This window comes from Monodelphis domestica, chromosome 1 (assembly GCF_027887165.1).
Source record: "Monodelphis domestica isolate mMonDom1 chromosome 1, mMonDom1.pri, whole genome shotgun sequence".
In the NCBI taxonomy this organism is placed as follows: Eukaryota; Metazoa; Chordata; class Mammalia; order Didelphimorphia; family Didelphidae; genus Monodelphis; species Monodelphis domestica.
The window spans coordinates 8,005,576-8,019,182 of record NC_077227.1 but is presented as its reverse complement, the minus strand read 5'-3'; the positions used below and the strand labels follow the sequence as shown (position 1 = coordinate 8,019,182).

Sequence of the window (13,607 nt, the reverse complement as noted above, 5' to 3'; positions counted from 1 at the left end):
AATTTCTCTGCTACTGCAACTGCTGCCTGCTCTGTGCTCTGTATTTCTTCTCCATCTGATTCCCTACTACCTGTGTTGGATGCTCTGATACTGGCACAGCTTTGCCCACAAGGTACTCCCTCCAGACCAGTGCATTTGCCTGCTGAGAGGTTCCAGCTGTTGCTGGAGGGTTAGTGCTCTAGGTGGGGGAAGGGTCCTGGGACATTCTTTCCCCTTAATTCAGAGTGTTCTAGAATTCTGGCTTGGGGGGGGGTACCTTTTAAGTTGATTCCAACAGGAGGGATCCATTGCTCTGTTTTGTTATTAGGTTTGATTTTCAGTCCCCTGGGAGCATTTAGTTTGTAATCGGTAAGGAAGGGGTTTCAGAGGTCTGAACATTTGCTACCTCTATGCTGCCATCTTGACTCCACCTCTCTTACAGATTATTGAGGAAAATTAGTGCAACTCCCTTGTTAGTAAAGGATGACAGATGCACAAATCCTGCACTTTTGTCCTTGAAATAGCAAAATAACTACATAAAAGTGGCACATTTTATAGTCTATGAAGACTTTATGGGAAAGAATCACCAAGGATATAAAGGCATGGAGAGATTGTAATCTGCATAATTAGAAGCAGTCCATATTTTGATGATATCATGGATATATGTTCTCTATATATTCATATATATTATATACATTATATATATATATATAAACATGCACATAGCCTCAATGAAATGGAAATTGTAGAAATTGAGGTAAAACAATATTAGTTCCAGAGCCTTACGTAGTACCAATACATACTCATTTGCTGATAAACTTTTCCACACTTCATAAAGAATTCCTTCTTTCATGTCTTGATATAATAATAATAATATCATTGCTATTATTTTAAGGACTTCCTTGTTTTTATCTTTGTATCCCTAGTACTTAGCATTGTAGTTTGGGGAACTCAGTTTGTTGAATTTCATAATTATCCCTCTTAGTAATTGTACAGTAATTGCCATTTGAATTTATTTTATGATCTATTATTGTACAGACTCTAGAAAAGTAAGCAGATTAATGATCAATTGAATATGAATTTTAGTTGATTGATCTAATTTGAATTCTTAAGTCCCTATTTTATAGCTTATCTATAGTTTGGGAAATCTATCCTTATGTTTCCCAGTCTCTTCCAATTACTTGGACTCTCTTTTCTCAAGGGTTCAGTGCCCTGGGGAATGCTAGAAGCACATTAACTCTAGAACTGGTTCATTTAAAATATGAATAATAAAATAAGCCTTCTGAATTGAAATCCAATCTTCTTTTTGCCATCCTGAGTAAAAATGGGAGAAAAACATAACCTCTAGCCAAGATGGGTGCCTAAATAGAAGACAGAGTGCTTATCTCCCATATATATATATATATATATATATATATATATATATATATATATATATACTCAAGCAAAAACATGAAACATCACCAGACTGAATAATGGTCAAGAAACATAATGAGAAACTATAGTAAGTGATTTTTTTCCAACTTATAACTAAGCAAAAAGTCAGTCAAAGGCCCATGGGTAATAGAAAAAGTAGCTGCCAGCTAAGTCAGCACCAACACAGCCAAAAAATCCAACTTCCCAGAATAACCAGAGGAGATAAGAGGCATGTGTAGCCTGTAGTACTCTGTGACCAGAGGCTACAAGAACAGAGACCTTCCTCTTCCCAGAAAATCCTAGCAAGATCAGGAAATCACAGGCCAGGGCCAGGGATGCTGAGGTCTCTAACACGCTGTCCAAATATTCCAGAGATCCCTGCAGACCTAAAACTTGAACTTTAAAGATGGAGGTGGGCTAACCCCCAGAATTAGAGGCCAAGATCAACAAGTGACCTAGGTTGAAACTAAACAAAGCAAATCACTTCACCTAATTCTAGAACTAAATCTATAGAGATGAGTAAATAAAAAATAACACTGGCCAGATTTAAAGGTTAATTAAAGAGGTTCCTCCAAAAAAGCAAACAACGGTTACAACTACAAGTAATGATTCAAATGAAAAAAAAATAGATTTTCCTAAAGGACAACATGAATATTTAGAATAAACGAAGGAAGAGGAAAAATGAAACAAAAGTTCCACAGGAAATGCTGAAAAGAGAAAAAAATAGAAGACAAGGTGGTAAACATTATCCAAGCAATGAACTTCCTGCATATCTCTATGAGACAGCAAGAAATATTAGAACAATGATTCTTAAATTATCTTTCAACCTATTTTCCAGGTTTAAAAATCATTGGTTTCCTCAAAAATGATACTTTTAAAAAGCTAGACAATAGATTTCAATGAATCAGAAATGAAAACTGCATATATTGATTAGAATCAGAGAGCAAAATATAGAAAGAATGCATTGATAATTGTCTGAAAAAATACCAAAAGAAAGTATCCCAAGAATTTTGTAGCCAAAGTCCAAATTTTTCACATCTACGAATACTGAAAGCACCCAGAAAGAAGCAGTTAAGTACCAAGGAACCAGAGTCAAGTTCACACAAGACTTTGTTACTTCTTTTATTAAAGAAAGGAGATCATAGAGAACAATATTTCAAAATGTGATAAGAATTTTATGACCAAGAATACCTCACTCTGTAAAATGGAGGCTAATCCTTCAGGGTAAAAAAAATGAATGTTTAATGGAATTTCAGACTTTCATATATTCCTTCTGAAGAGACTATAGTTTAGTGGAATTTTGAAATTCTAATACAAGAGACCCAAAGAACCTAGAAAGATAAAGTTATTTCAACTATATATAGAACTATATGATGATGTGATGCTAATATTCTAATATATTGTAAAGGAACAAATTTTCTTTCAGAATCATGTTTCAACAGTTATTGAGAGAATTTTAAAAAGAAAAACAGAGAACTTGAGAGTGGATTGGTTTTGTGCTCAGGACTTTAAGAAAGGAAAGTTAATGAAGGCTTATCAAAAGAAATAAGCTAGTATAGAAAGGAGGAAGAAGGGAATGGAAATTACTATTTATTATAATTTTTTTTATGAAAACCCTCACCTTCTGTCTTGGAGTCAATACTGTGTATTGGCTCCAAGGCAGAAGAGTGGTAAGGGCTAGGCAACAGGGGTCAAGTGACTTGCCCAGGGTCACAGAGCTGGGAAGTGTCTGAGGTCAGATTTGAACCCAGGACCTCCTGTCTCTAGGCCTGGCTCTCAATCCACTGAGCTACCCAGCTGCCCCCTCCCTATTTCTTATAATTGAGATGTGTAAGAAGTGTATGAAGGGAGGAATGGGAAGAGATAGAATAACATTAACTTCACTCTTATCTTAAATGAACAAAGGATTGAACACATACCACTAGTTTCATCTAGAAATATATCAGACTTATCAGAGAAGGACACAGGATTGAGGGAAGGATGTTAAAAGTAAGGATAATACAGGGAGGAGGAGAATAGGCCCAAGGAAGACAAATTTTCTGATCCTAAAGGAGGAATTAAAAGGGGAAAAAAAGGAAAAGAAAGAACTAGAATCTAGAAGAGTATTCTTAAATTGGGAAATAGTGAAAGAATTGTTGTAGCTGTGCTATATAAAAATAATGTAATGTTATTATGCTGTAAAATACAATGGAAACAATTTTTAGAACTAGTACGAGTAGTATAAACAGATACAGGGTTAAATAAGCATAAAGAGGAGAATAATTTATACAAGAACAATACAATTATAAAGAAAAACAACTTTGAAAGATTTAAGAACTCAAATAAACAATTACAGAAGACCAGGATGAAGTATGTTACTTCCTAAGAGAGAGGTGATATATGCAAGATGTAGAAAGATACATATACATTTGAAATCATAGTCACTGTAGATATTTCTTTGGCATAACTATGCTTCTCTGTTACAAAGGTATAGTTTCCCGCTTTCTTTCATTCAAGTAATTGCAATGAAAAAGAAATTTGCAATAATGATGCCAAAAGAAAAGATTGCCATTGAAACATTTTTTAATTCACTAAAGAGAACAGAAGGAAGTTCAAAAGGAAGCATTGATAAGTAGGATGGTTTTGAAAGTGATGTACACAATTTTTATATATTTTAAAAAATAAATGACATGCAATGGAGATTCTTGGCTTTGTAAAGAATCTTTTATGCATATAGAAATACTTTTGGTAGGTTTTGGTAGGTTTCAGTTCAGAATAAAGTAATCAACATTTTCAAATCAAAGATACTTTGCCTTAAAATAAAAGCAGAAGAGAAGATCAACATTACATATGGAGTAAAAATATCTTGTATGTTCACTTTTATCATAAGGGCAAGAGTTTTGGAGGGAGAATCAGACAGACATGACAAAGTTGAGGCTGTGAGAAGCATCTGAAATTTGAAATTCACTTGCTAAGGATGATCAATAGACCTCCTATTTATTGATGAGGGTGTCTGGGGCAGAGCCTTCTCCTTTACCCCTAAAAAAACCATGGTCCCTGCCAAACTATCACACTTTCACCACCATCACCTAAAAGTTTGGCTGTGATCTGATTCTTCTGAATCTATTTTAGAAATTATAAGAAAGTGGGGGAGATGTCATCAGGGCCTAATCCCTGAGAGAGCTTATGGCTGTTGCAGTCCTGTTGGTTGGTTTACAGTCCTGGGGTTTCTAATTCCAAACTCATTAGCACCTTCCAAGGAGATCTTCCCTGTGTGGCGCCCTGACTCTAACTGGCTTAGACCTGGTAATACTTAGCACTGATCCTTTAACTCGCTGATATTCATTTTTTCTCAAATCAAGCCCCAAAGAAGATTTGATTCTTCACCCTGACCAAACTCTGAGGATTGACAGGTAGACCAGCAAGTCAAATTCAGTCATGATCTGACGTCTCTCCTGACATTGTAGACCATTATGATGACTCACCTAACTATCAACCAGTCACAGGTAATTTGTGGTCTGTTTTCATAGTATTTACCCATGAATGTTGCTCCCAGAAGAAAAGCTGGAAAGCAATTCTGTGGTGGTGGCTGGCTTCCAGAAAATGAGGACAGAAATAGAGTATTTTTTAATAGAAAAGCAGCATGGTACAATAGAGACCGGACCAAATTCAGTTCTAATCCTGCCTCCTCGTGGGGTTTGGAGTCAAAGGAACAGGATATAAATCCTACCCCTATCACTTGGTCCCTGTGTGACCTCTGAAAACTCATCTAAGCTCTCTAGTGTCCACCCCTGAAATGAAGTTAGAATGACCCTTAAACTTTCACCCTGATTGTACTCATTTTCTCTGGTGTTCTTTTAATCAGCTAAATAATTTGTCACCTGAAAGAATTCTTCATTTTGTCCCATGAAGAATTCTTGTCCATCTTTTTTCATAATGTAAATCCTTGGCAGGGAATGGATCCAGTGTGCTGGAGACCTTCTTTTGTTTGACTTCCTGGTAATAGTAGCAACAACACAAAAAACTGATAACTCTGTGATGTTTTAAGGTTTAAGAAGCTCTCGATCTTACATGGTTGTCCTCTCTGAGGTGGTTTGCCTTTATTACCTTGATTTTTCAACTGAGAAAGCTGAGGCTCACATGACTTACCCACGGTTGTCTGGTTATCTAGCCACTAAGAGCCAGTTTTGGGCAGGACTTAAACACTGGTCTTCTTGGCTGCAACCCTCGTCCTCCGTTGACTACATCAACTGCATATTTCATGGGTACTATTTGAGTTCTCATTTGCTCAGCTGTTACCCCTCAGGCTTTTGGCATGAACACATCATTTCCTTTTCTAATTGTCTGGGTCCTTACAATTGTCCTCCATAACACTTCTTGCCCCCTTTCTCCCTCCATAGCCTGTTGGGTCATTTTTGCTTCTTTGCTTCCTTGAAAATCATGCTGTTCCCCGGTTCATAGCCATTCTCCTTCCCTCAGGGAAGCCTGGGGCTAAAAAGATGACTCCTGATGGCCCTGAACACCTTGGGATCATTGAAGAGTCATCAAAGAGCCATGAATGTACAGCAGGTCTCAGTCTTGTCAGAAAGAAAATGAAGATGAAGGTACAGGGCTTCTTGAAGCCCCATTTTCCTACATTTATGTTCCTTTTTTGTGTTTATTTTTGCTGAAGTCCCTGGACTGAAAAATTCTATTAACTTAATAGCATTGTTTGAGTAAACACATGATGATTTGGCCTCCATACAACCACTGATCTCATTAAGGAAATAAAACTTGATTTTCAAACAATTTATGCAAACATATTTAATATAAATCATGGACTTAAACAGTTCACCTCCTGTTGCTACAGCCTTGTCACTCTGAAATGCACTTGCTGAAAAAAGGAGATTTATGGACTCAGAGATGGTGTGTCTGTTTAAATTGCATCTACTGGATACTGAAAAGCCTCTGTATTGGTCCCATTACTCATTCTGAGTTGAACCCTTCCCTATGGTGAAAGGAACTAGAGCACTGTAAATTCTCAGAACGGGAACTCTACCTGGACAGGAATCCATTCCACTGCTAGGCAGCTCCAATTCTTAGGAAGTTTCTCCTGACCTCGATCTTAAATTAAATCTTTGCAGTTTCCACCCCTCCCACTTATTTATGTCCTCTAGAGCCAAGTAGACCCAATTTCAGCCCCTTCGATCCCCCTAGCCTCTCCACTACACCACTGGGACAAACAGGTCTTTCCATATGCCCTGTAGTTCAATCCTTCTGTTTGTGCTTCCTCTCCCCAGAAGAACACATGCTTCTTTTTTTTAAACCCTTACCTCCTGCCTTAGAACCAATACTGTGTTGGTTCTAAGACAGGAAAGTGGTAAGGGCTAGGCAATGGGGGTTAAGTGACTTGCCCAGGGTCACACAGCTGGGAAGTGTCTGAGGCCAGATTTGAACCCAGGACTTCCCATCTCTGGGCCTGGCTCTCAATCCACTGAGCTACCCAAATGCCCAGAACGTAAGCTTCTTGGGAACAAGGACTCCCCTGCTTTCTGTTTGTATCCCCAGTGTTGAACATAGTTCTTTGTATGCAACAAACATGTCATGACAGATTTTTCATTCATTCATTCATTCATTGAATGCAATAACTCTTCAATCAGGATGATAGACTTCATTTGGTAAGACACCTCAAGAGCCACTAAGTCCAACCACAACCTGAATAAGAATTTTGGTTAGAGTCTCCCTGTACCCGTAAATGGCCATCCAGTCTCCTCAGTGAAAGAGAACACACTCCGTTCCTAGGCAGCCCCAACCACTTTGGGGCAAAATTAATGTGGGATTAGACAATTCTTTTTCCTGATAATAAACCTGTCTGCCTTTCTTATTCCGTTTTGCCTGGTTTAACCTTCTGGTCTTGCAGAAAAAGCTTCAATATTCTTCCATGAAACAATCTTTCAAATAACTGGCCACCTTCCTCACCCTCCCCAAATGCTTCTCTTCCCCAGGCTCATCCTCTTCAGCTCCTTCAGCTCCTCTGCACATGCTACCCTCTCTGGTCCTTTTGCCACTCTAGTTGGCTTGTTCTGACTCTTCTCCAGTTGATCAGCACCATTCCTTAACTGGGGCACCCAGACCTGAACACATGACTTGTCGAGAATAAATAGGAACACAGAGAAGCAAGGCCAGTAAAGCAAGCTCCTTGCACCTAAGCTTCTTGTCTTTACCTGTGTATGTGAGTTGTGCGTTTCTTTCCCACGCTGAGTGCTCTTTGGGGGATGAGAACAGTTGGCTGTGGATCTGTAAAATAAACAAAATGTCCACCAATCTGATGTTTATTTACTAGTTGCACACTCTTTGGTCAACCATGCTAGAGACTTTGGGAGGATATACTTTCAAGGAGGCGCTAGCCATGGAATCGCATGGACTTAATTTCCATTTTTGCCTCTTGTTACAGCCCATGAATTACAATCAGATAACATGGAGAACTTAAGGCAAACACTAGATAAAGTTCTCTGATCCATTAAAACAGTGAAAGCTTCTGTCAGAAAAATCTTGTAGGGACTAAAAAATCACATTTTGTCATATACTTCCCATTCCGACCTACCGAATCCTGCCCTCAACTGAGCACGTTGTCGGGTGGTTTGTTTTTTTAAAGGACTGATGCATCGATGAGCTTAAAACGTCCTGATGACCGTTCAGGGTTTGGAGCTGATTTTTCTAAAGGGCACCGTTAAAGAAAGGGCAGTGGACAACCCTGTGACTTTGCCACCCACTTCCATGTTTCCATTGGCTTTTCTTCTTGGAAAAAACGATTCAGCAAAAGAGCATTTCTACACGGCACTTAGAAATCAATCAGCCAAGTATTTATTAAGTGTCTACAATGTGCCAGACACACAGGACGCTCTGAAGATACAAACAAGACAAACACAAAGCCCTCAAAGAGCTCATGGTCTAATGGGAGGTACATCAAACAAGTGATCAGGCACATACGCAATACGTATATCAAGGAGAACAAAAGTAATCTGAGCGAAGGCACGAGCCAACACCAGAAAGGCATGGGGGAAAGCAAAAGCCTTCCGAGTTTTTGCCAAAGGGTTAACGAGGGACTAGAGAGTTGTGCTGGGAGGGACCTCAGAGACCATCTACTCAATGCTGTCATTTGATAGATGAAGTAACAGGTCTAGAGAGGAAAAGCTGCTTCCCCAAGGGCTCACAGATAGTAAGAAGCCATAGCAGATCCAAACCCAGATCCTCCGACTTAGAATTTCGGGCTCTTTCCCCTACACAACTCTACCTCAATAAACATCAGCTAAAATTTCCATCAGAGAAGCAAGATGGTGACATGAATAGAGGGCCAGGCCTGGAGTCAGGAAGACTCATCTTCCTGATTCCAAATCTGGCTTCAGACATGTGCTAGCTGTGTGAATTTGGGACAGACACTTAACCCTCTTTCCTCAGTTCCTCATCTGTAAAATGATCTGTAAAAGGAAATGGCAAGTCAGTCCAGTGTCTTTGCCAAGAAAATCCCAAATGAGATCATGAAGAGTGAGACACAACTGAAAATGACTGAACAACAAATGTACTGGTATAGCTTTGGAAAAATATAAACTGAAACAATGCATACTTTCCTAATTTTAAAAGAGTTCTTCAAAGGAAATTGCAGGAATGAATGAATTTTTTTTTAGCGAAGAAACAAAATTTAAATGTGTAGCACATTGGACTTGAGGTTGGATTCACATCTCATTTTTAAATGAAGTCTGGCAGAAGACAGGGTGTTACCATCACATACATTTTTCAAAAAACTAAAATATGCCTCAAAGATGCTCCAGAAAAGGAATTTCTCTTGCATGGGAAATCCTAAACGTCCTATTTTGTGGGCTGTTATCTTGGGTAGTGGCTGTTCTTAAAAAATGTGACTCTGTTGATATCTCGAGGGGCATGTGCTTATCTGTGGGCACAAAGACAAATCTCTAGCAGGTTTCATAAGCTAACCTAGGAACATCTGTAACACAATTCATTGTTATTTGTTAGGTGTCTACACATACCCTAGATCAGGAGCTCCTTCCCAAGAGAAATCAATGTAGAAGATGCAATGAAGCCAGATCCTCACAATCTGACCCTTACTGGGCTCAGTAGAGATGGGGCACTGGTGAATCCCAGAGTGTGACCCCTAAACAATGATCAGACAGTAGGTCTCTACAGCATTATCGCTCAGCCTGTTACTATCTTCCTCTCAGATCAATGGTTCTCAATGAATCTCTCACATACTACCTAAGAAAATTTAAGCAGGAAGGCTCTAGTCTAGAGATTCCCGACACTCTGGATCATCCAAGCATCCTTTGTGTGGCCTCGTCAGTCCAGTGGCAAGCTCTGGGACTATTCAGTCACTGTTGTTCATCATAGGGTTTCTAGGAATAAATCTTTGGAGGAAGACTAATCAGTCAAGTGCCCTGCATTAAGAGTTTATTGGTTTAAAAGGGATATTTTTTTGGGGGGGTAAGAGGAGGAAGAATTGGAGGATCATAGGTATGGCTCCAGAAGAAACTTTAGATGTCATCTAGATCAGCTTCCTTATTTTTAAGAAGAGGAAACTGAGGTTCAGAGAAAGAAAGGCCTGTCCAAAGTCACAGCAAGGTCATGGAAGGCAAGGTCTTCAAATCCAAGTCCCCTAATTCAGGGCTTTCTCTGCTGGACCACTTCTTGTGGACTCTGTGGGCTCTAGTTTCAGCTTGGTCCCTCAATAAGTGGCCATAGGTCAGTCAGCACGTGAATCTTATCCTCTTACTGAAATGTGAGAGTGCCATGGGATCATACTTTGTCTTATTTCAATTTGCAGTCTCTACCAGGACCTGGCTCAGTACTTTGCACACAGTAAATACTTAATAAATGTTTGCTGTGTTCAAAGCAAGCTGCTTTTAAGAATTTAATGTCTCATAAAACTAAAATTTCAAACAAAAAATTAATGAGTCTTTCTTAAAGCAGTTTGGGTTCAGGGAAAGAGTATTGGAAATGGAGTTGGATACCTAAGTTCATCTTGACTCTATTAGCATAGCCTTGGACAAATTGCTTAATGTCACCAGGTCTCTAGTTTTCACCTGTGCAGTGATGAACAGAGAAGAGATGATTGAAGTCCCTTCCAGTTCTCTATCTCTGATGTGAGATCTTTTCATTCCACAGTCCTTAGAAGAGAGACAATCTGTCCGTCTGTCAGGACTCAAAGCTTTTCCAGTGTTTTCAGTAGAAGAAAGGAAATGGTTTAACATGCACCCAAGATTTGTAGAAAGCAGATCTCAGAAGGTTCAGGGGAACCATAGAATCTCACATAGTTGTGTCTTCAGAATTTTAGTCTGCCCAGATCTCAAACTATCCCATAAAGCAGTGGTTATCAAAACAATTTGGTACTGGCTACGAGACAGAGAGGAGGATCAGTGGAATAGACTTGGGGTAAGTGACCTCAGTAAGACAGTCTATAATAAACCCAAAGATCCCAGCTTTTGGGATCAAAATCCACTATTAGATAATAACTGCTGGGAAAATTGGAAGACAGTGTGGGAGAGGTTAGGTTTGGATCAACATCTCACACCCTACCCCAAGATAACTTCAAAATGGGTGAATGACTTGAACATAAAGAAGGAAACTATAAGAAAATTAGGCGAACACAGAATAGTATGCATGTCAGACCTTTGGGAAGGGAAAGACTTTAAAACCAAGCAAGACTTAGAAAGAATAACAAAATGTAAAATAAATAATTTTGACTACATCAAATTAAAAAGGTTTTGTACAAACAAAACCAATGTAACTAAAATTAGAAGGAAAGCAACAAATTGGGAAACAATCTTCATAAAAACCTCTGACAAAGGTTTAATTACTCAAATTTACAAAGAGCTAAATCAATTGTACAAAAAATCAAGCCATTCTGGAATTGATCAATGGGCAAGGGACATGAACAGGCAGTTTTCAGCCAAAGAAATCAAAACTATTAATAAGCACATGAAAAAGTGCTCTACATCTCTTATAATCAGAGAGATGCAAATCAAAACAACTCTGAGGTATCACCTCACACCTAGCAGACTGGCTAACATGATAGCAAAGGAAAGTAATGAATGCTGGAGAGGATGCGGCAAAGTCGGGACATTAATGCATTGCTGGTGGAGTTGTGAACTGATACAACCATTCTGGAGGGCAATTTGGAACTATGCCCAAAGGGCGACAAAAGACTGTCTGCCCTTTGATCCAGCCATAGCACTGCTGGGTCTGTACCCCAAAGAGATAATAAGGAAAAAGACTTGTACAAGAATATTCACAGCTGCACTCTTTGTGTTGGTATAAAATTGGGAAATGAGGGGATGCCCTTAGATTGGGGAATGGCTGAACAAATTGTGGTATCTGATGGTGATGGAATACTATTGTGCTAAAAGGAATAATAAAGTGGAGGAGTTCCATGGAGACTGGAACGACGTCGAGGAAGTGATGCAGAGCGAGAGGAGCAGAACCAGGAGAACATTGTACACAGAGACTGATACACTGTGGTATAATCAAACGTAATGGACTTCTCCATTAGTGGCGGTGTAATGTCCCTGAACAATCTGCAGGGATCTAAAAAACACTATCCACAAACAGAGGATAAACTGTGGGAGTAAAAACACCGAGGAAAAGCAACTGCTTGACTACAGGGGTTGAGGGGATAAGACTGAGGAGAGACTCTAAATGAACACTCTAATGCAAATTCCAACAACAGGGAAATGGGTTCGAATCAAGAACACATGTGATAACCAGTGGAATCGTGCATTGGCTATGGGAGAGGGAAATGTGGGGGGGGGGGGGGAAGAAAAGAAAATGATCTTTGTTTCCAATGAATAATGTTTGGAAATGACCAAATAAAATAATGTTTAAAAAAAAAAAGAAGTTCAGTCTGGAACATCTCCCATCTATCTCAGGCTGATATCCCTGGTGGCATTTAAGCCTGTTGAATGCTACCTATCAGTCCAAGATCGATGAGAAATGCCCCAAAATGAAATTCTGAAAACACAAAGGGAAGTAATTCCAAAGAGAAAGAAGAAGGGGAGTCATCTAAAGAGATTCATGCAGATAAACAGGGAACTCACCCAGCAAGGTAGGCTTTTAAAATAAATGTATAGAAGATAAAATCAAGGCCTAGCAGCACAGGATGAATACAAGAATTTGACAAAGTCCTTTAAAAACTATGGCGTGAAACTTCACTATTCTCAGCAATATGATGATCAGAAACAATCCTAAAGAATTCACAATAAAAAATGCTGTCTGCTTCCAGAGAAAGAACTGATTGAATCTGAATCCAGGCAAAAGCAAACTTTTTCCATTTTCTTAATTTTTTTGGTTGTTTCCTTCCACAAAAGCATTAATATGGGAAAATGTTTTATATGATTGTGTATCTAAAATCTATATCAAATTGTTTACCTTCACAGTGGGTGGGGTGGGGAGGAGGGAGAGAATTTGAGACTCAAAATTTTTTTAATGTTAAAAATTGTTTTTACAGATTCCAAGGACAGAGACAAGGTGGCAAAGTAGAAGCAGGGAAAAATCGAACCACTATGAGAATCGACTCCAACCAACTTTAAAATGATGCCTCAAAACAAATACCAGAGAGAAAGAACCATAAGGAGATAGTGTGAAGCAACTTTTATGCAGAAAACAACTGGAAATATAGGTAGATAAGGTCTAGTTCACTGGAGTGAGATGGGAACATAGCCCACAGGAAGTCACACCAAGGAGTACTGCAAAAGCCCAAAGCAAGTCCCACCACCCCTCATCTAGGTTCTGAAACTGGAGCCATGCCAACATTGTTAAGATCCTGAGACCCTGCTTAAGACAACATCAGTGCAACTCCACACAGACCTCTTAGAGTTCCAAATTTTACCCTAAGCCTGCAATAAAGTCCTGAGTCCCACCACAATGCAGTGGTATACCTGATCTTTATAATCCCAGAGCAAGGCCCAGGGCTAGTCCCTACCCAAATTTAAAGTGGAAGTAACAAGCCCCAGGGCAAGGCAAGCCAGTGTGCCTGACCTGCCCAAGTCCAGAATGAGATCAAAACTCCCCACCCTAGCCTACAGCTAAACTCTGAGCCCCAGCATAAAGTAGCTTTCAATGGTCTGAGCTCTGCAAGCCATCATCAGTCTCAAGGGGTGATTGAATAAACAGTGAAAGGTGCCTTTCAAAGCTCCCAGATCACAAGTCATTATACTACCTTGAAGGAACTAAAACTTGCAGAAATC

At 39.3% G+C, this 13,607-nt stretch overlaps 1 protein-coding gene across 1 annotated transcript in view; it reads right to left on the bottom strand.

Annotated features, from left to right (window-relative positions):
- C1H10orf90 (chromosome 1 C10orf90 homolog) overlaps positions 1–13,607 on the bottom strand; it is a 299,367-nt gene that overhangs the window by 243,553 nt on the left and 42,207 nt on the right. Inside the window, exon 2 of the mRNA XM_007478239.3 lies at positions 7,578–7,650. Coding sequence (XP_007478301.2) covers positions 7,578–7,650 — 73 coding nt within the window. The remainder of the gene's footprint in view (positions 1–7,577; positions 7,651–13,607) is intronic.